General features: G+C 45.8%; 1 protein-coding gene across 5 annotated transcripts in view; it reads left to right on the top strand.

Moving 5' to 3' along the window:
- The window catches only part of LOC109854490 (nucleolysin TIAR), a 455086-nt gene that overhangs the window by 249228 nt on the left and 185590 nt on the right, over positions 1–20268 (top strand). The window contains exon 1 of one of the 5 annotated variants that reach the window (XM_020427621.1): positions 13451–14592. The exons of the other annotated variants lie outside the window; for them this stretch is intronic. Coding sequence (XP_020283210.1) covers positions 14436–14592 — 157 coding nt within the window. The 5' untranslated portion in view covers positions 13451–14435. Of the gene's footprint in view, positions 1–13450; positions 14593–20268 lie in introns of those variants that run through there. 5 annotated transcript variants of the gene reach the window in all.

Raw genomic sequence — 20268 nt, 5'->3', positions numbered from 1 at the left:
TATCGCAAAACCCCGGGCGTCCATTGTGGCCGCGCAACTTTTATAACAAGCGTTATGTATTTTCGCAACTTCAGATTCACAAAACCCGTGGTTTTCTCGTCTGTCTGTCGCGGTTCTTTCATTTCCCTCAAATAAGAAGAATTGTAGAATAAGCAAAAAAAAAAAAAAAAAAAAAAAAAAACCAAAAAAAAAAGAAGGCAATGTCAATTTCTCTTGTGTTACTTTCACTTTCCGCGGACCGGGATCAAAGTACTTCGCAAACACGTAGCTCTTCGTAAAATAAATTTTTCCTACCTTTTCTCCTGAACGTCGTCTCTTTGTTCGCGCGAATTTCGAAAAGCGCGGTGTGAAATTATCTTCGTCGATGACACTCGTGCGATCGACGCGCGAGTTCGCGCAAATATCACGCGTAGCCGGGAGAAACGAACGTGTTACGAGCTTAATCGGAAATGAGAGAGAGAGAGAGAACTCGCGAAGAAACTTGACGAAATACGGCACTCGACGTCTCTCCCGATCCCGGGAATCAACACGCCGCGGACGGTATTTCTGTCGGGAAGCGGAATAATATCAGCTGTGTGGAGAGAGGGGTGGCGTAGCAATTTCATTACCGTAACCACTGGGTACCCGGGCATTCGTGTGCAACCGACAATGCCCCGCGCGTTTATGAAAGGGACAGCCTATACGCGAGATTACACGACTGCTCAAGTATAGCTGGGCTGTTGCTAATTCACCCGAATGTTGGAACTCGGTGGTGTGTGCACGTGCGTACACACACGTACGGGCGAGCAAACTCTATCGAGAGACGGGCGCGGCGGAAACACACCCTCGAAAAACCCCCCCCGTGTCAGAAATACGTTGTTCCCCGTACATGGACCGTGAAAGCAGCTTCACCGCGAAGAAACGCCATCCGGGCGGACCAATAAGACGCTCCTGACCACTGCCATTTTTGTTCCGCTTACCGGCGTACTCTCATTGTACACAAAGGCACACACAAAGAGCTGCTAAGCACCCCCGAGTGCCGCGATAAAGTATAACGATTATGTCTTTTTACATAGAACGCAAACAAACAAGTTGCGCAATATGAAAGCGCTTGTTCGTACAGAACCACCGGGAAAAACAATATTTCTCATCCGTCTGCAAGGTAAATGTTCCGACCGGACAATTGCTTCAATAAATTTCTTAAACAAATAATTACTAGATACGTAAAAAGTCGCGGCAATTCTCGACGTTTCGAGATTTATTTTTTAAGATAAATTTTGACTTTTGTACGAATGTTTATAAAAAAATTATTTCTTTTCAATAACAAACGTCCGGGAGATTCGTTTTTTTTAATTCGGACAGAATTTACGGAATCACAAAACCGCCGAAGGTAAAAACGCGAGAGATGAACCTTGAACGCGCGATGAAAAATAACGAGCGGGGCACGTACGTGTAATAAAAATATATTAAACGGCGCACAAATAACGAGTAACAGATATCGCACGGACCACTTACGTTTGGAAAAAAAAAGACAAGGAGACGGACGTTGCAGACGAACGGGATTAGCGAATGGAGAAGCCGTAATGAAAGAAAAGTGTACAGCTTTAATTAGGTTCGCCTGCGGACCGGGAACAAACCCTCCCCTTCCCCGGCTTGAGAAACTACCTTCCATCCGCCGGTGTCCTTCTGCGTCTCTGTTCCGTTAACTCAAGGCAGTTGTTTTCCCCCTCCCCTTTTTTCCTTCTGTCGGAAGAAACGTGGGCGGTGGGCACAGGCGAGCGCGCGTCGTCCCCATCATCTGCTAATAAGACCCCCGGCTCTCTCTCTTATTTAGCCGGACCTTTTCTGGGAAAGGAAAGGCAGTAAATTGCCGGTTCCTCTGTTTCGTTTCCTCGCCCTACCCTCGCCCGGCCCCCGTCTCGTCTCTGTCTCTCTGAGCAAAACCAGAAACCCGGGAAACCCGTGGAAGTACGATTTCTACGGACAGGTACGCTGACGCAAGTCGACGTTGCGCGCCAGCCCCGCGGCAAAAACTGCAAAACCTCGGGCTCCATTTTTTTTTGTTTTTTTGTTTTTTTGTTTTCCGAAAGCGTCGTGTTTTGTCAGATATTTGATTACATGCTCGTAACAAAAAAAAAAAAAAAAAAATAAAAACAAAGCCGAACTTGTATTACTCCAGACCGTAGATTTGGGTCGGTTAAACGTGTCTGGAAAAATAAAAACGTTTAACAAACTGAAATACAAAAATACAAAAAGCACTTGCTGCACCCGTGTGTGTACAATCTAATAATTACTTTTGTTAAATAATAAAAGGATCGAACGCGCAATAACGACGTTTCGACCTTCGCTTTTCGATTCTCTTGTCGGAGGGGAAAAAAAAAACAAAACAAAAAAAATCCAAAATATAACTTGGCTCAAAATCTCTTGCGAAAAAAATCTTTCGCCTCTGCGCCGCGCCTTTTCGACGCGGAGAACGCGTTTTCATTAATCCCAAGCTGTTACATCTCTCACACGACGAAAAGTAATTTCAACCTCAGCAAAGTTGATTACATTTACCAGAAGGAAAACCCGCCGAGAGAGAGGCGATGTTTAAACTCCACTCACACCCAACGTCTCGCGGATACTCCCCCGGATAAACCTAAATTTACTACCTACGGATGATGGGCGAGGGTTGTTACGAGAAACATATGCGGCGCGATGCCGTCACGTCAAACGTTACCGAACAAGTATATGGCAGAGTTCGCAGGTGCGCACACGGCGCTCGCGCCCCGTTCACGTACGAGATTCGCGCGCGCGCGCGCGCCCACACATGTAACGCGAAGCGGCGGGCCATGAAGCAACTTCCGCAGAAACTTCGTACTTGGATAATTGTTATTATCGCGTTACCGGGTTAATTAGAAGCATCAAATGTAAGGGCAGACCGAGTAAATCTTACGAATATCTATGCGCGGTATTCTCATCGTTCCGCGCGCACACACACACACACGTGTACGCTCGCGCGAGCGTACACGTGTGGTCCACGCACGTTTTCGTTCGTATTCTTCGGAATTGCAAAACCGAGTTGCGCAAACATCGAGAGAATCGTGACTCAGGACAAAAACGTTTCGCTAACTGCTTTTGATAATTCGATTGTTTGGAAAGGACGATGATGCTTCGCTCTTCGATTGAAAAGAGAAAACGTTTTTCTCTCAAAATGACCGGACATTTAATTGAAGAAAAATAATTAAAACCAAATATTTAAATGTGCGAAGTTAGAAACTCTTGGATCAAAGATGTATCTTCAAAAATATCTAAAAAAAAAAAAAAACCGTCTTTCTCGTCTACGACGAGAGTCAAAGGCGATGTGTTTCAAGTTGCGCGCTTTGAATAGCTTCGACGCGCTTCGGCTCGTTTGACTGTCGCCGATTGAAAATCACTTCAACTTCGCGAACAAGCCCATTAGGCGGAAACAGCGCGGGAGCAACGCGGGGGGAACGGGGGAAGCTGGGAGACGCGCTGGGAAACACTCGCGAAAGAGAGCGGAAAAACTTTCTCGAATGTTGCGCTTCTCAAATGTTGAACACCGCCAGGAGGTCGAAAGGACCTCCGGCATTTAATAACATTTATAATGAAAGAGACCTGTCTGACATTTTAAGAGAAAATAAATTCCCGGTTACGCGCTTACTTACGGAAACGCGATTCTTCCTCCTGGTCTCTCGACTCGTCCTCGCTTTCTTCACCCTTTCCGTTTTCTCGCAACGAGAGGATCCCTCACAGCGGCGAAGAGACTGTTTATCTTGCGGAATCAATCATTAAACGGGGATCTCGGTATTGTTTTAATGCGAACGTCAGTGAGCGCGGAGAAAACCGAATGTAGGTTATTGCGCGATGAATTTTAAATGCGACTAGAACCGCGAGCGTGTGGTAAAAATAGAATGGAAGTGGTCGCGTCTGGAAATGAAAAAAAAAAAAAACCCAGACGCGGTCGTTGGGGCAATTACATAAGCGCGACGATAGTTTTCCCTTTGCGTGCGGGTCTCTTCGCGTATCTATATGTATCTTTGATTTTTCAAACACCTGCTTCGAGAATCGCCGAAGGTGCACATCTGTCCGCCTTGTTAAAACAAACCTGATATTAAAAGCGCAGAGGTAGGAGAGAACAGAAAATCCGGAAAAACTAAAAAGTAAAACTAAATCAAGCGCAAGTTAGATTAAAAACTTTCGCTAGACGCGCTAGGAAACCAAGTTTGTGTTGCAATACTCGCGAACAAATCTTGTTTATTTGTTAAAAAAAAAAAAAAAATAATACTAATAATGATAATTTTCTATTTTAAAGAAAGAGAGACAAGAGAGACAAGAGAGAAAGAGAGAGAGAGAGAGAGAGAGAGAGAGAGAGAGAGAGAGAAAGAGACAAATTAGCAAGTTGTCGAAAAAGTGCTGAATAGAATCAACTCTCTCTCTCTCTCAGTGTTCTTTTTGTTCGGTGTATTTTCCTTCTTCCGACCTAGAAGACCCCAGGCGTCCGTGAAAAATATTTCATGTTCAGTTAATTAGCGTAAGACAAACAGGCCGGAGAGTTTCTGCTCAGACATAGAAAAAAAAAAAGAAAAAAAAAAAAAAAAAGTGATCTTTCTTTTCCCCCATTGTTACTTTATTCTTTTTCACTGTCACAGCGGAGTAAATAATAGCAGTGAGGCATGTTTTAATTTTTCACGGATCAGTTTTAACGGCAAAGAGCATAGACAAGTAAGCGCACGTTTCTCATCGAAACGTCGAAAATCGAATTACTTATAATATATATATTAATTAATTCGCAACGACGTGCGCGACAGAGAGAGAGAGAAAGTTGAGCGCGAGTAACAAAAAATTCTCAAATCGACTCGGAAATGAAATTTGTTAATTGTCAGACTCTTGCAACTTGCGCCGCTCTCGAGTTTCTGTTGATTCGTCGAAACGATAACACTAGTTTACATGAACTTGGGGGAAGGGCTAGCTACCGAATAACATTTATCTTTCGTTCAACATAATCACACAAGTGTCGGGGAAGCGCCCGGGCTTGCTTTGATTAATCTGCAGGTTAAAGTCGTTTGTATACGCGCGCGATCGCAAGAAAATGGATCGTCATCTGTCTTTTCGCGTTGCGCTGATATTCCAGCCGAAAGCTGGAGGAGGAGCGGGGGATATATACTTGAAGATTCGCGCGCGAATCGAGAGCATTTCTAAGGCGACGACGCGGGCTCCGTTTCGCGATCTTGGGCTTGCTGCAACTAGGTCGTAACGTCTAATGTTTCATCTCGACGTTGCGCACGGGCTGGAAATTACCGCCCGAACACGCGAGAGAGCGAGAGATCGCAGCCAAAAGGAGTATCAGCGCGCTCCATTATCATGCAGATACGCGTGTGCGCGCAACAATTCGAGACGTTATATCTTCCCGGGACAACCGTTCGCGATGAAACGCGTTTCCTTGCGAGGATCAAACGACGGCACGAGAGAAGAGACCGCCGCACCTCCCCCTCTCTTACGGTTGGGGAGAGGGGGGGAGGCTCCCCCGTGCACAAGTTGATGGAGTTCCTATCGGACGTGGCGCGCGCGGTTGCGAATTAGTAAATCAGCGTGTGCGCGATTCGGCCGATACTATGGTTGGTAAAGCAAATGTAAAGCCGAATCGCCGACCACACGGCCGCAGCGGACCACAGTAGCATAATAACCGAGAGTAATGCGTGAATTATTGACTGCTTCCTATCTTGCTACCATTTACTCGCCCCCACCCCCGCCGCCAGCGCCTGTCTCTTCTCTCTATCTCTCTCTCTCTCTCGGATACACAATCACAATCCTTCGGGGGTTTGGGCGCGCGTGTGCGTGCGCGCGTTGGGAGTCCACCTTTGTCTGCTGTGCATTAAATGGTTTCGTACACGTAGATTAGCCGCTGTCTACCCCACGAACGCGGCCGTACGTCACGTGAGGGTGTAAATACGTACCGCGCGCGTTTGTGTGTGCGCGCGCGCGCGTGCACACGTCAAGGGGTGCATACGCCTCGTGTACACACACGGGGAGGAAACAGACACCCACGGGGGTGGAGGAGAAGCAAGAGGAGGACAAGAGGGGGAGAGAAAACAGAGAGCGACAGAGACACGGAAACTCTCGCACGCACGAGAACTAAGTTGTCCCAACTATTTGCTAGATGGATCGCTATATCATCTTGCTCGCGATGGCGCATCTATGCGTGCATGTCTCTTTGCTTATATGCGCGCGCGCGCGCGCGCGCGGAAATCCAATAGTTTCGCCTGCAAAATTTTCTTGCAAGGAGACACGCGGAGGAGCTTCGCGGTCACGGAGACACGAGCGGGAAACGCGATCTTGTTAAACTGTTTTCCGACCAAACGGCCGGACGTTTATTTAAAAAGTAATTGCTAGTCATGTAAATGTTCAATCACAACAATTGTCAATGTTTTAAATATTTTCGAACGATGTAAAATAAATATTTCAGCGACTCCGAACGTTAAATAAACAAATTGTTAGACGTGTAGATATTAATTGCAACAACAACTTTCTCTCAATAGTTTAAGTATTTTTTTTAAGACGGGTCTTCTAACGATATTTAAAATAATTGACGGAAACAATCTCCCTCGTTCGAGGTCCTCTCGCGTGCGACGGGAAATTGAAGCAAAAATTTTAATTTGAACGTTAAATTCACCAACTTCCTTTCTCAAATAAATCTCGTGCGCGCGCTTGCTCGTTTTCCTCACACTTTGATACCGAAAACACATAGATTTACGCGCGTTATGTTGCTTAAGGGGGAGCGTGTTGTTATCGGGGGAGGGAGCTGTGAGATATGATAAAAAGAAATACAACTGTAGCATGTATCAGTATACGTCAGGAAATATGCAAAATTATTGGGCGGGTGTTGGCACACCTCACGCAAAGTTACAATTACGTAATATCCCCCTCCGGTCTTTCTTTTTTTTTCCACCACGTGGACACGAACTTACGTCGGGAGAAAACGCCGCGCGGGTGAGTGCACGAGGCACGAAACGTCCAACACGCAGAGGGGACTTGTTACGACTGTGTCGTAAAAAAAAAAAAAAAAAACACAGAAGGTAAACTTGTATTTTTTTTTCTCTCTTATTAGTTAACCGCGTACGCACGACCCTCGCGTCTAAAAACCAACTGAGGAAACGTTGTCCGCCCTCATCCACGATTCCAATTTCGATAATGAGAATTATGTTTCGCGCGGTACATACAATAATTTCGCCGTTCTCTATTGTTACTTTTCATCTCTTCGCGCTCTCTCATAAAAGTTACGAGGTGGCGATCGGAAAGAAACGACGCAATTTAGTCACGGTTTGGCTTTCCGTTAATTTGACCGTGGATTTGGCAGACGCGCGAAATTAAAGCAGGACGGCGGCGCCCCTTTACCCCCAACAAGATTTGATTGACGACAAAGCTACTCATTCTGCGTAATGCAAAAAAGCGATTCGGGTTATGATCCATAAATTTTCGCGTACATCATTCGAATATGGATTGCCACGTGGACAAGCTGCCCCCGTTAATCTTGAGTCTGACATATGTGTGTACGCGCAATAGACGTATGAACTTCCCCGCGCGTCTGGTACAAGGCAAGTTGTAACCGATGTCGTCTATCAGCCCGATGGAGGAGTCATCGATCAAACGTAAGCGAGCGTGGTAACGACGCGCGGAACTCCGTTCGAGACAATATCCCGGACTCGAAGAGGCTGACTTGTTAAGCCACTATAACCCATAGACCGTATCGCGCATTTAGACACGGACACGTTCCGCGACACGTCACCGTTGTTTGCAATCGATATATTACGGATGCTTACGTAATGATGAATGAAGCGCTTCTCCGCGTTTCTCGTGAATATTTTATTCGTGACAATTTGGTCAACGCGCGCGAATTCGGTCGGCGACCAATCAATCAGTCATATTTTATCAACAAAAGGCAATAATAAATAATTGACAACTATTCTTAGGACGCGTGACCGCGGGCGTGTAAACAAAAACCAACGCTCGCTTCCATTTGACCTTTTTCTTTTTTTTTTTTTAATTTGACAATCAGAAATTTTCGTTCCGATCGAACATTAACGCGCTCTTCGAAAAGGTTTCGCGCAATTCTTTCGTGTTATTTGCACTCAATAAAAAAACACACACACACACACACGCACAACAACAACACGGAGCTCGAAATAAAATTTATATTTTTAAATCAGAATTTTTGTGTGATTTAAACAACAAGACGTCGGACGAATATAAAACAATACTTTCGGTAATCCGGGAGGGAGTTATGCGGATAATGTATTTCGCGAAATATTACACGCGAGTTTATGGAAATGCGCGCGCGGACACATGCGCGAATCGTGACAATAGGCTGAATTTTTTACGATCTTTGCATTCGTTTCCATTTCCCTATAAAAAGGCATTACAATGAGATTGTTCCATCCGTAGAGATTTTTCGGGCCCTCCTCCCCCTCCTCCCTCCCTCCGCCGCGTGTACAAAATATCCGCAAACATCGTCATACTATGTTATTTCGATTCGCGTGTACGTCCCGCGTGTATTTCAACCGTAGGAAACACACGTTTTTTACACCGACGAAACTACCGGGGACGCCGGAAATAAAACCGCGTTATTTTTACGTCAAGCGTGGCAAAATCATCGTTTCAAAATTCATGAATATTAAATTGGTCTTTAGCGCGGTTGCCGCAAAAACTGCTGAGGATTATTATTCCGCGTCTGCGGAATTTTGATCGAGCGCGCCGGAGACTCGTTCGGGGAGGGAGGTGGCAATTAAACCGTTTATAATTCGTCCGACAAAACTTTTTCTATACACGCGCGCTATATGTGGCGTTTGTTTGAAACATCGATTTGTTCGTCGCCTAATTTTCGAATTCTCGAGACTCTCCCGACTCCTGATTATCGCGTCGCCATTAACTCCTTGTCCCGAGTCTTGTTCCCGCAGTTTTGAAGCGGTTAATCTCGCTCGTCCGAGATTACAATCGCGCGCGCGCGCGATAATCGAGGCGTCCGTCTCTCGACGATAATTGTCGGAGGGAGAGAGGAGGGAGAGGGGCTTGTATAAATTTAGCGCGGCAAATATAGTTTATTATCTCGGCGGTCTTGAAAAAGGGCCACGGAGGAGCGGCATTTGTCTATTCTTGCAAAACATCTTGGTTGATCGCGATAGTCAAGCGGCACTTTGATATACTGTCTCCGGTAGATGGTAGACAAGACGGCAGCGGGTTTAGGTAGGATAGAAAAGACGTAACACAGAGAGAGAGAGACAGAGAGAGAGAGAGAGAGAGAGAGAGAAGAAGAGAGAGGTTACCGCGTGCCCTCTGGAGAAGTCCCGGCACGAGGCTCTAGGACAGAGAGAAGAGAGAGTTCAAGCTCTTAATTAGCTGCAATTACTGCAACATAGCAATGTTGAGCGAATCGCCCGAGGCTCATCCGCCGTCCTTCCATCTTCTATCTGCGTGTAAGTTTCCCGCTTCGCGTCTCTCGCTCCCAAAGAGCTCGCTCCATCGCAGAACTCTCTCTCTCTCTCTCTCTCTCTGCCTTCTACGCCAGTCCTCGCCCCCATTTTGAAAATCCCCATCTCCGGGCTCTCTTCCGTGAAAGAGCCACTTTATGGATGAAAGTTAAACTAATATGCGGAAAATAAAAATTGTTCCGGCCGCGTCTCGCGTTGTTCGCAATCAACTCGACTGATTCTCCTTCTCTTTTCCGGCCGCGCCTCTCTCTTCTCCTCCTCCCCCCCTCCTCCCCCCGGGGAATAAACGGCCGCGCGAAACAAAGGGCCACCGTATAGAACCGTAATCTTTGAGGAACGTGTGACAAAAGACGGATCGAGTCGTCGCGATGTATCCGCCCGGCGGAAAGCGCCATTATCGGAGCTCTTCGTTATTCCAAGATAATGAGGAATCTTGTCTGGCGCAACGGAACATATACTTCGGATCGATATTCTTCCCCTGGCTGATGGTGTAGTAACAAGGGACGTAATAATACGATCTTTATCGGGAGTGCTTTTTCAATATCACGCTACTTTGTTTAAAAAGCTTCTCCTGATGTAAGTTAACGTTTCCCACGAAAATATCGATCGCGAGAGAGAGAGAGAGAGGCGAGAGTGTGCAAATTACCCTCTACTGTGCACACCTCTAAGCAAACTCCCTTCTAAATAAATTTCCCTCTTTGAAATTTGCAACAAGGACATCTTGGCCCGAAGAACTGCCTGTATTTTTAAAACAGCCATCCAAGACTGTTTTTGTAATTCGTGTTTTTGCAATTTTTATCTTATACGTTTGGTTTCGGAAAATTAATATTTATTTGTAAAAGACCTTGAGGTAGATCTCGGTGATGGTTGAAACGAATCATACGATATAATTAACAAGATCAATAGTCTGTTATTCGCAAAATCGCGACAAACGCGACGGTGACCTNAAAAAAAAAAAAAAATCCACTTGATTCTTCGACGAGAAGCGAGAATGTTAGAGAAAAAATTTTTTTCTAATTTTGCGAAATATGATTTTGATAAAANAAAAAAAAAAAAAAAAAATCTTCTCGCGCACACAACGCGCGTTGATCTGGGCGTGGAGAAGGATGAGACGAGCGCGAAAAGTGTCATTGTTGTAAACGGAATGACAGATCTGTGCCGCAATAAATGTCGCCCGCGGGGGCTGTGAATTTTCTTCTCGGCAGTTCTGACGCCAATAGCTCATAGATTCTCTGTGCTCAGGATCGCGTCACCGTGCGCGTTTCCCCCGCGTGTCACTTTGTCCCCTTCCGCCCTCTTGCCCTCTTCCCCCTTCGCAGTAGTCGCCGAGTGCTGCGATCGCGGCCACAAACAGAATTATTTATGTGCTTGAACATGAGCCAAAGCTCGTCTGCAAGCCACTAAGATGTTTCTCGCTCCTCGCGCGGCATTCTCTCTTTCTCTCTCTCTCTCTCTCTCTATCTATCTATCTATCTCTCTCTCTCTGGTGTTGCCGCTGAAAGCGCGAGATCGCGTCCTTTCCTCGAGATTTAAATTCGATTCCGCATCGCTTTCAGACGCGCGCGCGTGAGTCCGAGATTGCGGAGAAACGATTAGTTCAGATCGATATCGCGAGATTAACATTTCGTCAGAAATATGTTCAAATTCCTTTTGGAGAACGATCAGAAGTTCAAATCGTTCTGAGAACGTACGAGCGAATAATCCGACGAACGTGCTTTATTTCGAACGGATCTTTAAAGAAGCAGACGCATTGAATTGTTAATTCAATGACTTACCCTAAGTGTAATTAATGGTTTAGAGAAAGGGACAGAGAGAAAGAGAGAAAGACCGTAATTTGATATTGAAATTGCGGCGGGGGGGAGGGAGGGAAACGGCTAAACATTGACTTTCCATTTAATCACACGATAATATGCTTTATAATTTCACGTGTTTCTGTTTATTATGAAATTACATGTATAAAGCGCCTCGCGTTTGCGCTAAATTGCAGAACGGTTAGCTCTGTAATTAGCGACAATATCAGAGATTAAATACAGAATGATATCAATATGCGCGCGATGCTTTAAAGCTTTGTTATTTGCAGTATTCCGAAACTTTTCATTAACCACAAATGTCATTGTAGACCATGCGTGAAAATGTGAAATTATACCCTCCGCTCAGTACATCAGGTTGATACAAATGGCCAACGTCACACAAATACGAAATGTAAACTGTCGATAAACTGTAATTTCGACGCTTAATGAATATTGTCTAATTAGTACAACAAAAAAATGAAAACAAAAATAAACCTCGTCGATTAATTAAAAAGATGTGTGTGTGTTTTACAGAAATTTCTCTTTCTCGTCGATGCGTGTGTAAATAAATTGTGACAAATTTTGTTTGGAAAAAAGAAAAACAAAAAACAATATATAATCTTACACACAGCGCGAGGAAAGACGCGATTCGCGATCGTAATAAAAAAAAAAAATCTGTATTGCGATTTTGCACGTTCCGCGGGAGTTTATAATGTAACGATTTCAATGCTCCGGAGAACAAACAGAGTTATTCCCCGTGTTCTCGCGTATAAGAACCGCAAACACTTGCGAAAACTCTTTTTTTTTCCCGGTTTTCTTTTCGCAACTTCAATCAAGAAGCGTTCAATAAGATAAACGTAACTCCGTAGTCCAACCTCCGTCCCCGCCCCGCATCAATGTTACCAAAAACTGCGAGGAGAAACGTTTTGGTATTCGGTCGAAGCTTAGCATCGCAATCACCCTAGTTCGATCAGCTTCCAGCGAGTGGCGCCACTTAATGGATCAGTAGATAGACCCGCATCGGGTCAGACGCAGAAGCGCTGACGATTCTCTCTCTCTTTCTCTCTCTCTTTCTCTTTCTTTCTCGCTCCTATATTTCCTAAACTCGGTAGATATTAAGCGTTGACACAGATCGAGAGAGATATCTCTCAGATTTATCACGGAATTGTTCCGAAAACGCAATCTAAAATTACATAAAAAGAAAAACAAGAAATTATACATCACGTTAAGAGCGAAATTCTTTTCCCAATTGAATAAGTTGTCGAAATTGTGTTTCCAACGTCTGAAACAAAACAAAAAAAAATAAATAAAAATAAAAAAAGAGAAAGAAAACCAATCTGTGTTATTTCAGAATTTCAAACATCAATCATTTCCAGCTTTTCGTATTCCAAGAAAACTATCTATTTTGCAATGTTTGTTAGCGTTTGATGGACATACGCTCGAAAGAAATCAAACGTAAAAATCGGAAAATACGATTCCGTCGAAGTAATCGAACGTTTAACTCCCCCTACAGAGGAGAGAGGAGCCCCGCGAGTGTGTACAAAAAAATAAAAATGCAAAAAGCGATCGGAACAATAAAAAAAAAAAATAAATAAATAAATCAAAAAAGACAAAAATGTATCCGGCAATTGTCGGAACGTATATCGTCGTGGATTGCTCGCATTTGGCTCCGGCATCGAGCCACCCTTTCGGCGTGGCGGCGAGAGAGCGACTGCTGGCTCGCGTCTTAGCTCGTGCGATTCCGCGGACGCTCGGGAACGCCGGCGCCTCTGGGCGTCGCGACGGCGGGCGTCCAGGGCTGGCAGGCAGGCAAAGGCGTCTCTTCGCGCTCTCCCCGCCAGACGAGTTCCGACTCTACGCTCGGCCGGACGTGACGTAACGCGCGCAGCGTGGAGAGCGTAGAGAACCGACGTTTCGCTACCACCATCCGACGTGCGTCGATTTTTACCCTCGGTGCAACGTATACACACACACACACGCGTACACGCGCGCGCGCACGCACGCACGCACGATCGTCGGCGCGCGTTTGAACGAGCGCGCAAATCTCTATCCCCCGTGTGTCCTACATAAATTGCGTATAACGTTGTAGGTGTCGCTTAAAACTCACGCTCGGTTCTCGTCGAACACGCGTATTCGACGTCGCAACGCGCGCCGCTACACACACGCACGGACGCCTCCGCACGCAGTGCCGCGTGCGTTTCAGCAGCAAGCACGCTCTCAGCAAGCTTCCCAAGTTCCGCAGCCGAGGAGCCGGTATTTGGTGCGCGATGCGAGAAAAATAGGAAGAAACTTCGTGCGCACGAGGAGAGGAGGAGGACGACACAACACTCTGTCATCGCGCGTCGCCGAGAGAAGAAACGTGAGTGAGGAAACGGGGAGAAAGATTCGTCGTTTCGAAAAAAAAAAACTGTGTGCGCGTCCCGATGTTCACGCGGAAAATACCGAGCGCCGCGTAGATCCTCCGCGGACAGAGTTTCCGTAAGCGTTTCTCGCCCGACGACGACGACGACGTTGTTAATCCGACGTTGGAAATCGGTGACGACGAAGAAGAGAGCGCGAGAGAACGAGAGATCAGAAGCGACAGATGTGTTGATGCTCGCTCAAATTTGAGATCGAACGACGAAGGCACGAGGAAACGAGGTGGAGTAATGAAGCGGGGAAATCACGGCGTGATCTACGTGACGACGCGATAGATCGTGAGAAACACACGCACACACACACAGACACACACACACACACACGTAACGTGCGATGAGAAACATCGTCTCTCGCGAACAAAACGACCATCGTCTCCATCGCGCAGTGCGGATCCGCGTACACAGCAACCGATCAGAGTGATGCCACATCCGTGGAATTATTAACACGAGTGCGCGATATACACGCATACCTGTTAATCGCAATCGGAATCGTTCCTCCTACAATCGATTATCATCCGCGCACCAACCAACCAACCGAAATCCGCTTATATATCTCTCGCATGAATCGCGCGCATCGCTGATCGATTCCCGACATCAAAATCCGATCCCGATTACGGATCGCGGAACATTGATAGAGATCGGCGATCCCGGTGTCGGATCCGATCAAGAACGTTGGGATCAAAAGCAGCGCGTGTTTCGGTCACGTGTCAAAACTGTGCGCGTCTCAACCTTCACCACGGCGAGGCAAACTCCACGTCGCAAAGATGCTGACCATGTCGACCCTGATGATGCCCACGACGATGACAACCATGACGAATCCGGGCCCGATACCCGCGCACAGCGTGCCGCAGAAGATAGAACCACCTAAGCTGACCGCAGCAGCTACGCTCGCTCACACGCCGACGCCGACCAACAAATCAGGTGCCACCTTTATTAATGATTTATGGCGTTAACGTTATGACGTTTTTAAAATCGCCGCGACTTTCTTAAAGTAAATCCCGCATTTCCGGCGTGCGATTTTCCGTTCCGTCCGCCGCGCTCGGACCCGGGCCACGTCAGCGCATAGAGCGACACGCACTACTTGCGCCCGACACGTACTTGTGACAACATCGTTTTTTTTACGATCGTTATCAAACTCTCTGTGAAAACTTACAACGCTCTCATTGTTGCAAACAATATACACAATTATGTAAATAATCTGTCGATGGTTATTTCTTATTTTGCTTATATTATCACAAATGTCTTTTATCGAGCAAACATCTGTTTGCGTCTTATTGTCGTCGAACTGTTTTTTTAAGTTTGCCAAGAAAATTTGGTGAAAAAAAACCTTCAACGCGAACAATATTTTTGTGCACTAATTTGATCGATGGATAATGATATTTTTTTTTCTTATTTTATTTTCATCGTCAAATGCAATCCGTTATCGAATAAAATCTATATTCGCGATACCGTAATTGTCATTAAAAAACGGAGCTAAGAGGAGAAAATTTTTGCGAGAACGCGGTTTCTCGTTGCAAATACGCGCGTTTTCCGCGCCCGGATAATTTGTCCGGATATTAATGATATTTTTTTCTTATTTCGTTAAATACAATTCTATCAATTCCGCTATTGAATAAAATCTGTTTACGACCGTTTATTGTCGTTAAAAACACGCTAGGAGAGAGAATTTCGCGTTTGAAACCTTGAACGGTTTCGCGTTGCGCAAATTTTATTCGGCCCGATAATTTGTTAACAATATTAAAACGCGATCGATAAATTTATCTGTTTTGCGATGAAACATTGCCGCGACATTGTTTTTTTTTTTTTTATACGAAGCCCATAATCACGCCAGCGCGTGCTCCAGTTTCAACGTCTACATAAAAGAAGAAGCGCCAACTTCTCCTCGCGGAGAAGACAAGGGGAAGAGATGAGGGTTGATAAGAGACACAAGACGACGGTGTCCGGCTCGGTCGTTCGCATTGAAATTCAAATGCGCGCGTTGCAATCTATCAGTTAACGATCCAAACTATTTTACAACAACTCCGTGATTGATTTCGGGATTCTAGTGGGAAGAAGAAGAAGAAGGAGAGAATTTCCTTCTCTCGCGCGCGCGCGCGCCACCGGCGAGCACAGCTTCCCTCTTTAATTTGCGTTCTCCTGCGGCGGGAGGGAGCGACGTTGTGTGCGACAACATCTGTCGGTAATAACCGCGTCTCACGAGCGTTCAAGTCCCGCGATTATCCGCCGATTAAAAATGCATAATTGCTATTAAACCGGGCGCGTCGAAAATCCAGGGAAAAGGCCTTGGCGCCGCTCCAGAGGCCTCCCCGTGAACGCCACTCAAATAACGTTCAGGCCAGAATTTTTCTCCGCTTAAGTAAAAACCCGCCCGTAGGAGGGAGGGAGGGAAGTCCGGTTTCGCGCGAAGCGGAAACGATTGGCTCCGATTTCGCACCCTGCGAAAGGAGAGAGAACAAGAGAGAGAGAGAGAGAGAGAGAGAGTTCCGGGGAGATAACATCTCTCGTTCTTTTGAACCCTTTTCGACGCGGGGGGGTAAAGTCACGCGGGGGTGTGTAATATATATCGGCGACGCGTCGCTCCTCGCAGAAACGGACTTCGCGCACGCGGCTGTGTTTGCATACGTGTACGTAATCCTAAGAGCGGAATACGTACGGCTGCCAATAGGGCAATCCCTAGCCGAGCACACTTAGCACGTACTAGCAGTAGTTACCGTTACATCGCGAACGTACGTGTCGTGAGAGTGTAACAAGGGCGCGGGAGAGAGAGAGAGAGAGAGAGCTGCTCGCGACACCACGCTGCACCCTACATATCGCGTACATCCCCCCTTCGCGCGTTGACCGCCTTACAGCCTGAAAAAGAAAAAGAGAGAGAGAGAGAGAGAGAGTTGTATGGAATTTATCGAAGTATCGAGCGTCTCCTTCGTCGAATCTTCCGCACTTGGGGGGATCAATCGCGCGCTAATTGCCGGCGAGTAGAGAAACAACCGAAAAGCGGATTCCTGAGAGAGAGATAGAGAGAGAGAGAGAAACGCGAGGATTCTCTCTTCTCTCCGGATCCTCTTCGCGTCTCCTCGGTTATTGTCGCGCGGGAGGCTCTTTCACGGAGACGCGAACTTCAATTGACTTAGAGATAGAGACGGGGATGACTTATGAACGATACGGGAGGATTGCGAAGTCGCTCGTTATTTAACAACCGGTTAAAGTTAACCAGAATAACAAGAGGAATTGCGGACAGCAATTGAATATCCCTCCCGGCTTGACTAAATTAGGAATTTCCCAATAGAGAACGTTTCAGAAACTCCCGGAGAGACGGAACTTATTTCCACGGAGGAAATGAACAAAAATTGCTGCTCCTCGAAGAAGAGTTCTCGGATTCTTTTGTTGTAACGCGAGCCGCGCGTTACGTTAGTTTTTTCCTCAATCAATTTGTATCGGGGTTTACAAACGCGCGCGTCAACGGACACACCGTGTTAATTCGTCGTAACCTTGCGTCGGCTTCTTTTTGATTCGATTGACACGGCCGAAAATTTATTTGAGAATCGCGATAAAAAGTTATACACTCTTACAGACCGTGTCACATGTGCCTCCGAGCGGAAAAAGAGAAAAAAAAAGTTCTGCTATCACACGCCCGGCAAGAAAGACCCCCGCCGGGTTTACTGAATTTTTTTTTGTTTCACCAACAAAACGCTTTGTTGGCAAATCAAAAAAAAAAAAAAAAAACACTCAATATCAGGCTTAGCGAATTTTTCTTGCCGGTCGTGTTAGTTAACCAATCTTCTTGCTGGCAAATCTTTTTTTTTTTTTTTGTTCCCGCGAGTCTCACTGGATCTGGAATTGTTATTAAAAATATTTGGCGTTATTTTTGAATATTTCTTTTTTTTATTTACATTTCGGGATTCCCCACAACGCGCGAATGTTCAGAAATAGAGTTGCGTTGGAAAAAAAAAAATATATATATATATATATGTATATCCAGCGACTCGATCAAGGAAGCCGCAGAGAACGTAAGTGAACAAAAGTGTCTTTTTTTTTGTTTTGTTTTTTTACACACAATAACGTTAACTGTTACACGTGAGAAGATGTGGGTACGAAGGGACGCGCGCGTTTACATTCCCGCTGCGCGCGGCCTGCAAATGGAAAACTTTTGACATAATTTACGAACGATTAACCTGGGCGATCTGAAAACTACCACGTTATAAATGATGAGTTTTGCGTCAGGTGGTACTACATTGTACCTCGGCACGCCGCGAGTCACATGGCGCTACGTAATGTTAATGGTCGGACGTGTCAATCGTCGTCGTCGTCGTCGTCGTTGTCGTCGTCGTCTCTCATCGCGAACTCCCGTTTAGCGAAGTAACTGATGCTTTGATTATGCAAATGCGAAATTACAAAATGCGCTTTCGAAAAAAATAAATAACCTCGTCCGCGTCTTCATCCTCGTGATGAACGTGACTCGACGTTTTTTTTGCTCGACGGTTTGAAGAAGCGAAACAAAGATGACAAACGCCTTTTTGCGCGCGCGGTTACAACAATATGCAAAAAAAAAAAAGAAAAAAAAATACTCTGGTCTGGATATTGAGAAAAATTTACACCTCCGATTCTGAATCTCGTCGAAAGTTGTCTTTCTTTGTCTTTTCTTAAAAAAACTCTCTTCGAACATCGTTAAGGGATGCATCATCATCATGTAAAATACTGTTTTCTACGTCAAATTAATTACAAGAACGTGTCAGCGTCGACACTTGACGGATGGTTGGAATTTTTGCGAAATTGTTTTCATCTTTCACGAAATCAAATAAAACGCGTCTCGCAGACTCACGAGGTTCAATTTTAGGACGTTAACAAATAAAATTTGGGATTAATAAAACACACACACACACGTTACACATAAGTAGATAACTTGGCAAGAACATTTACGCGCGTTGCATCAATATTGTTATTCGATATGCGCTACATATTGGATTTCCCTGTCGCTCGGTGTCGAAAGGCTTTTGTGAGACAATGATTTTTCTGAAACTCGGCGTGTGGAGGATGCAAGCTTCCACACATAGATCCCACCCGCACCTAAAGGGTAAGTGCTCGTAAAGTTGTTTGTCTGCTCGATATACTGTAATAGCAAGGAGGCGGCCATTAGTACGTGAAATTCGTTTAAACACGATTCGCAAACGCTGTAGTCCACAAATTGAATTGCGCAAAGACTCGGGCTTTCTTACTGTCAATTTGCATTGCAAAAATATTATTTCGAAAGAAACGTAATCACGTCGCGGAAGTTCGTCGGGGAAAAATGTGTTCGAAAAATAGAAAAAGAGATAGAGAGAGAGAAAGAGAAAGAGAGAGAGAGAGAGAGAGAGAGGGAGAGAGAGAGAGAGTAATACGTTTTGCAATATAAATTCTTTGTTATACTATTAGACTCATAATTATTCATTAACCGCACGTTTTTTTATTTTTTTTTTTTCAAGAAACGCCGCTGAAAACAGAAAGAATATTCTTATCTAACAATTAACGGGAGGAGAAGCGCGCGCGCTCGGGAGTTTCCGGGCAGAGGCGCGAAAACAAGTGAAGCTAATTTTCAAAACACTTGAAACACGCAAACAATTGTAATACATTAGCGGGTTGGTATATTGCGCTTTAGAACGTTCTCCTCCAAGTTACATCGTTTACAGAAACTCTTGTTATCGATCCGACGAGAGGGGAGATGAGGCTTTGTAAGATAAACGAACTTGAACGACGTGACAATCAATAAATTGACCCCTTGTCGGACACGCGGCTCGATCATTACACGTCCCGGCGTCCCAAACTAATTTAGCGAGAGACACGAGTACACGTGCGAGAGACTCTCTCATCGTCGGCGCTTCCGGAACGCGCGCGCGGGAAAGCGGCGGAAGAAAAAGAAAAGTGCGGGGCAAACGAGCGGGTGGAAGGGGGGGGGAAGGGCAACAAGAGACAGAACAATTCTTTTTCTCTGGATAAGAGCAGAAGTCGGCGAATGTCTGAGCCGCCGCCGACGGCAACGCGGAAAGGAGGACGACGAGCGTTCGGGGCAACGAAAGCGCGAGCGATGGATGGCTTTAGCTTCGGTTTCCTGACGAGGTTACCGAAGTTTCGTTCGCAGATTCAATTTTAGTTGGCGCGCCAGCCCGCGCCGCTCAATGCCACGTAGAGGTGCCTTACTGGGACGGTTAGCTTCCCCCCCAGTCCTCCTTTCTATATTCGCCCCCCTCGGCACTTCACTGCCCGCGCCGCCAACTCTCGCACGGCCTCTTGCCAGCTCGCCTACCCGCGCTATGGGGCCACTTCATTTCGGCGCTGCGCTTAAGTTTCTCCGCATTTTCCACTGCCTGCTTTTGATTGCGGCTTGTTTCGATCTTGCGTAAGAAGAAGATAGATAGATAGAGATAGAGAGAGAGAGAGAGAATCATCCTCGACTCTCCGGATTGCTCGTTAACGTTGCGACGTTCTGCCGCGGCGGTGAGAAAGTAACGAACCTTCATCGAATTGCGCGGACACACTGACGACGAAACCCAACGTGAATGATTAATCCAAATACATTTTGTTAACAAACGACGTATTTTGCATCAGAACTGATGACAGACGTGTCGG

The sequence above is a fragment of the Pseudomyrmex gracilis genome, unplaced genomic scaffold (genome assembly GCF_002006095.1).
Source record: "Pseudomyrmex gracilis isolate BER0280 unplaced genomic scaffold, ASM200609v1 scaffold_68, whole genome shotgun sequence".
Classification (NCBI taxonomy): Eukaryota; Metazoa; Arthropoda; class Insecta; order Hymenoptera; family Formicidae; genus Pseudomyrmex; species Pseudomyrmex gracilis.
This window is presented reverse-complemented; position numbering and strand designations above follow the sequence as displayed.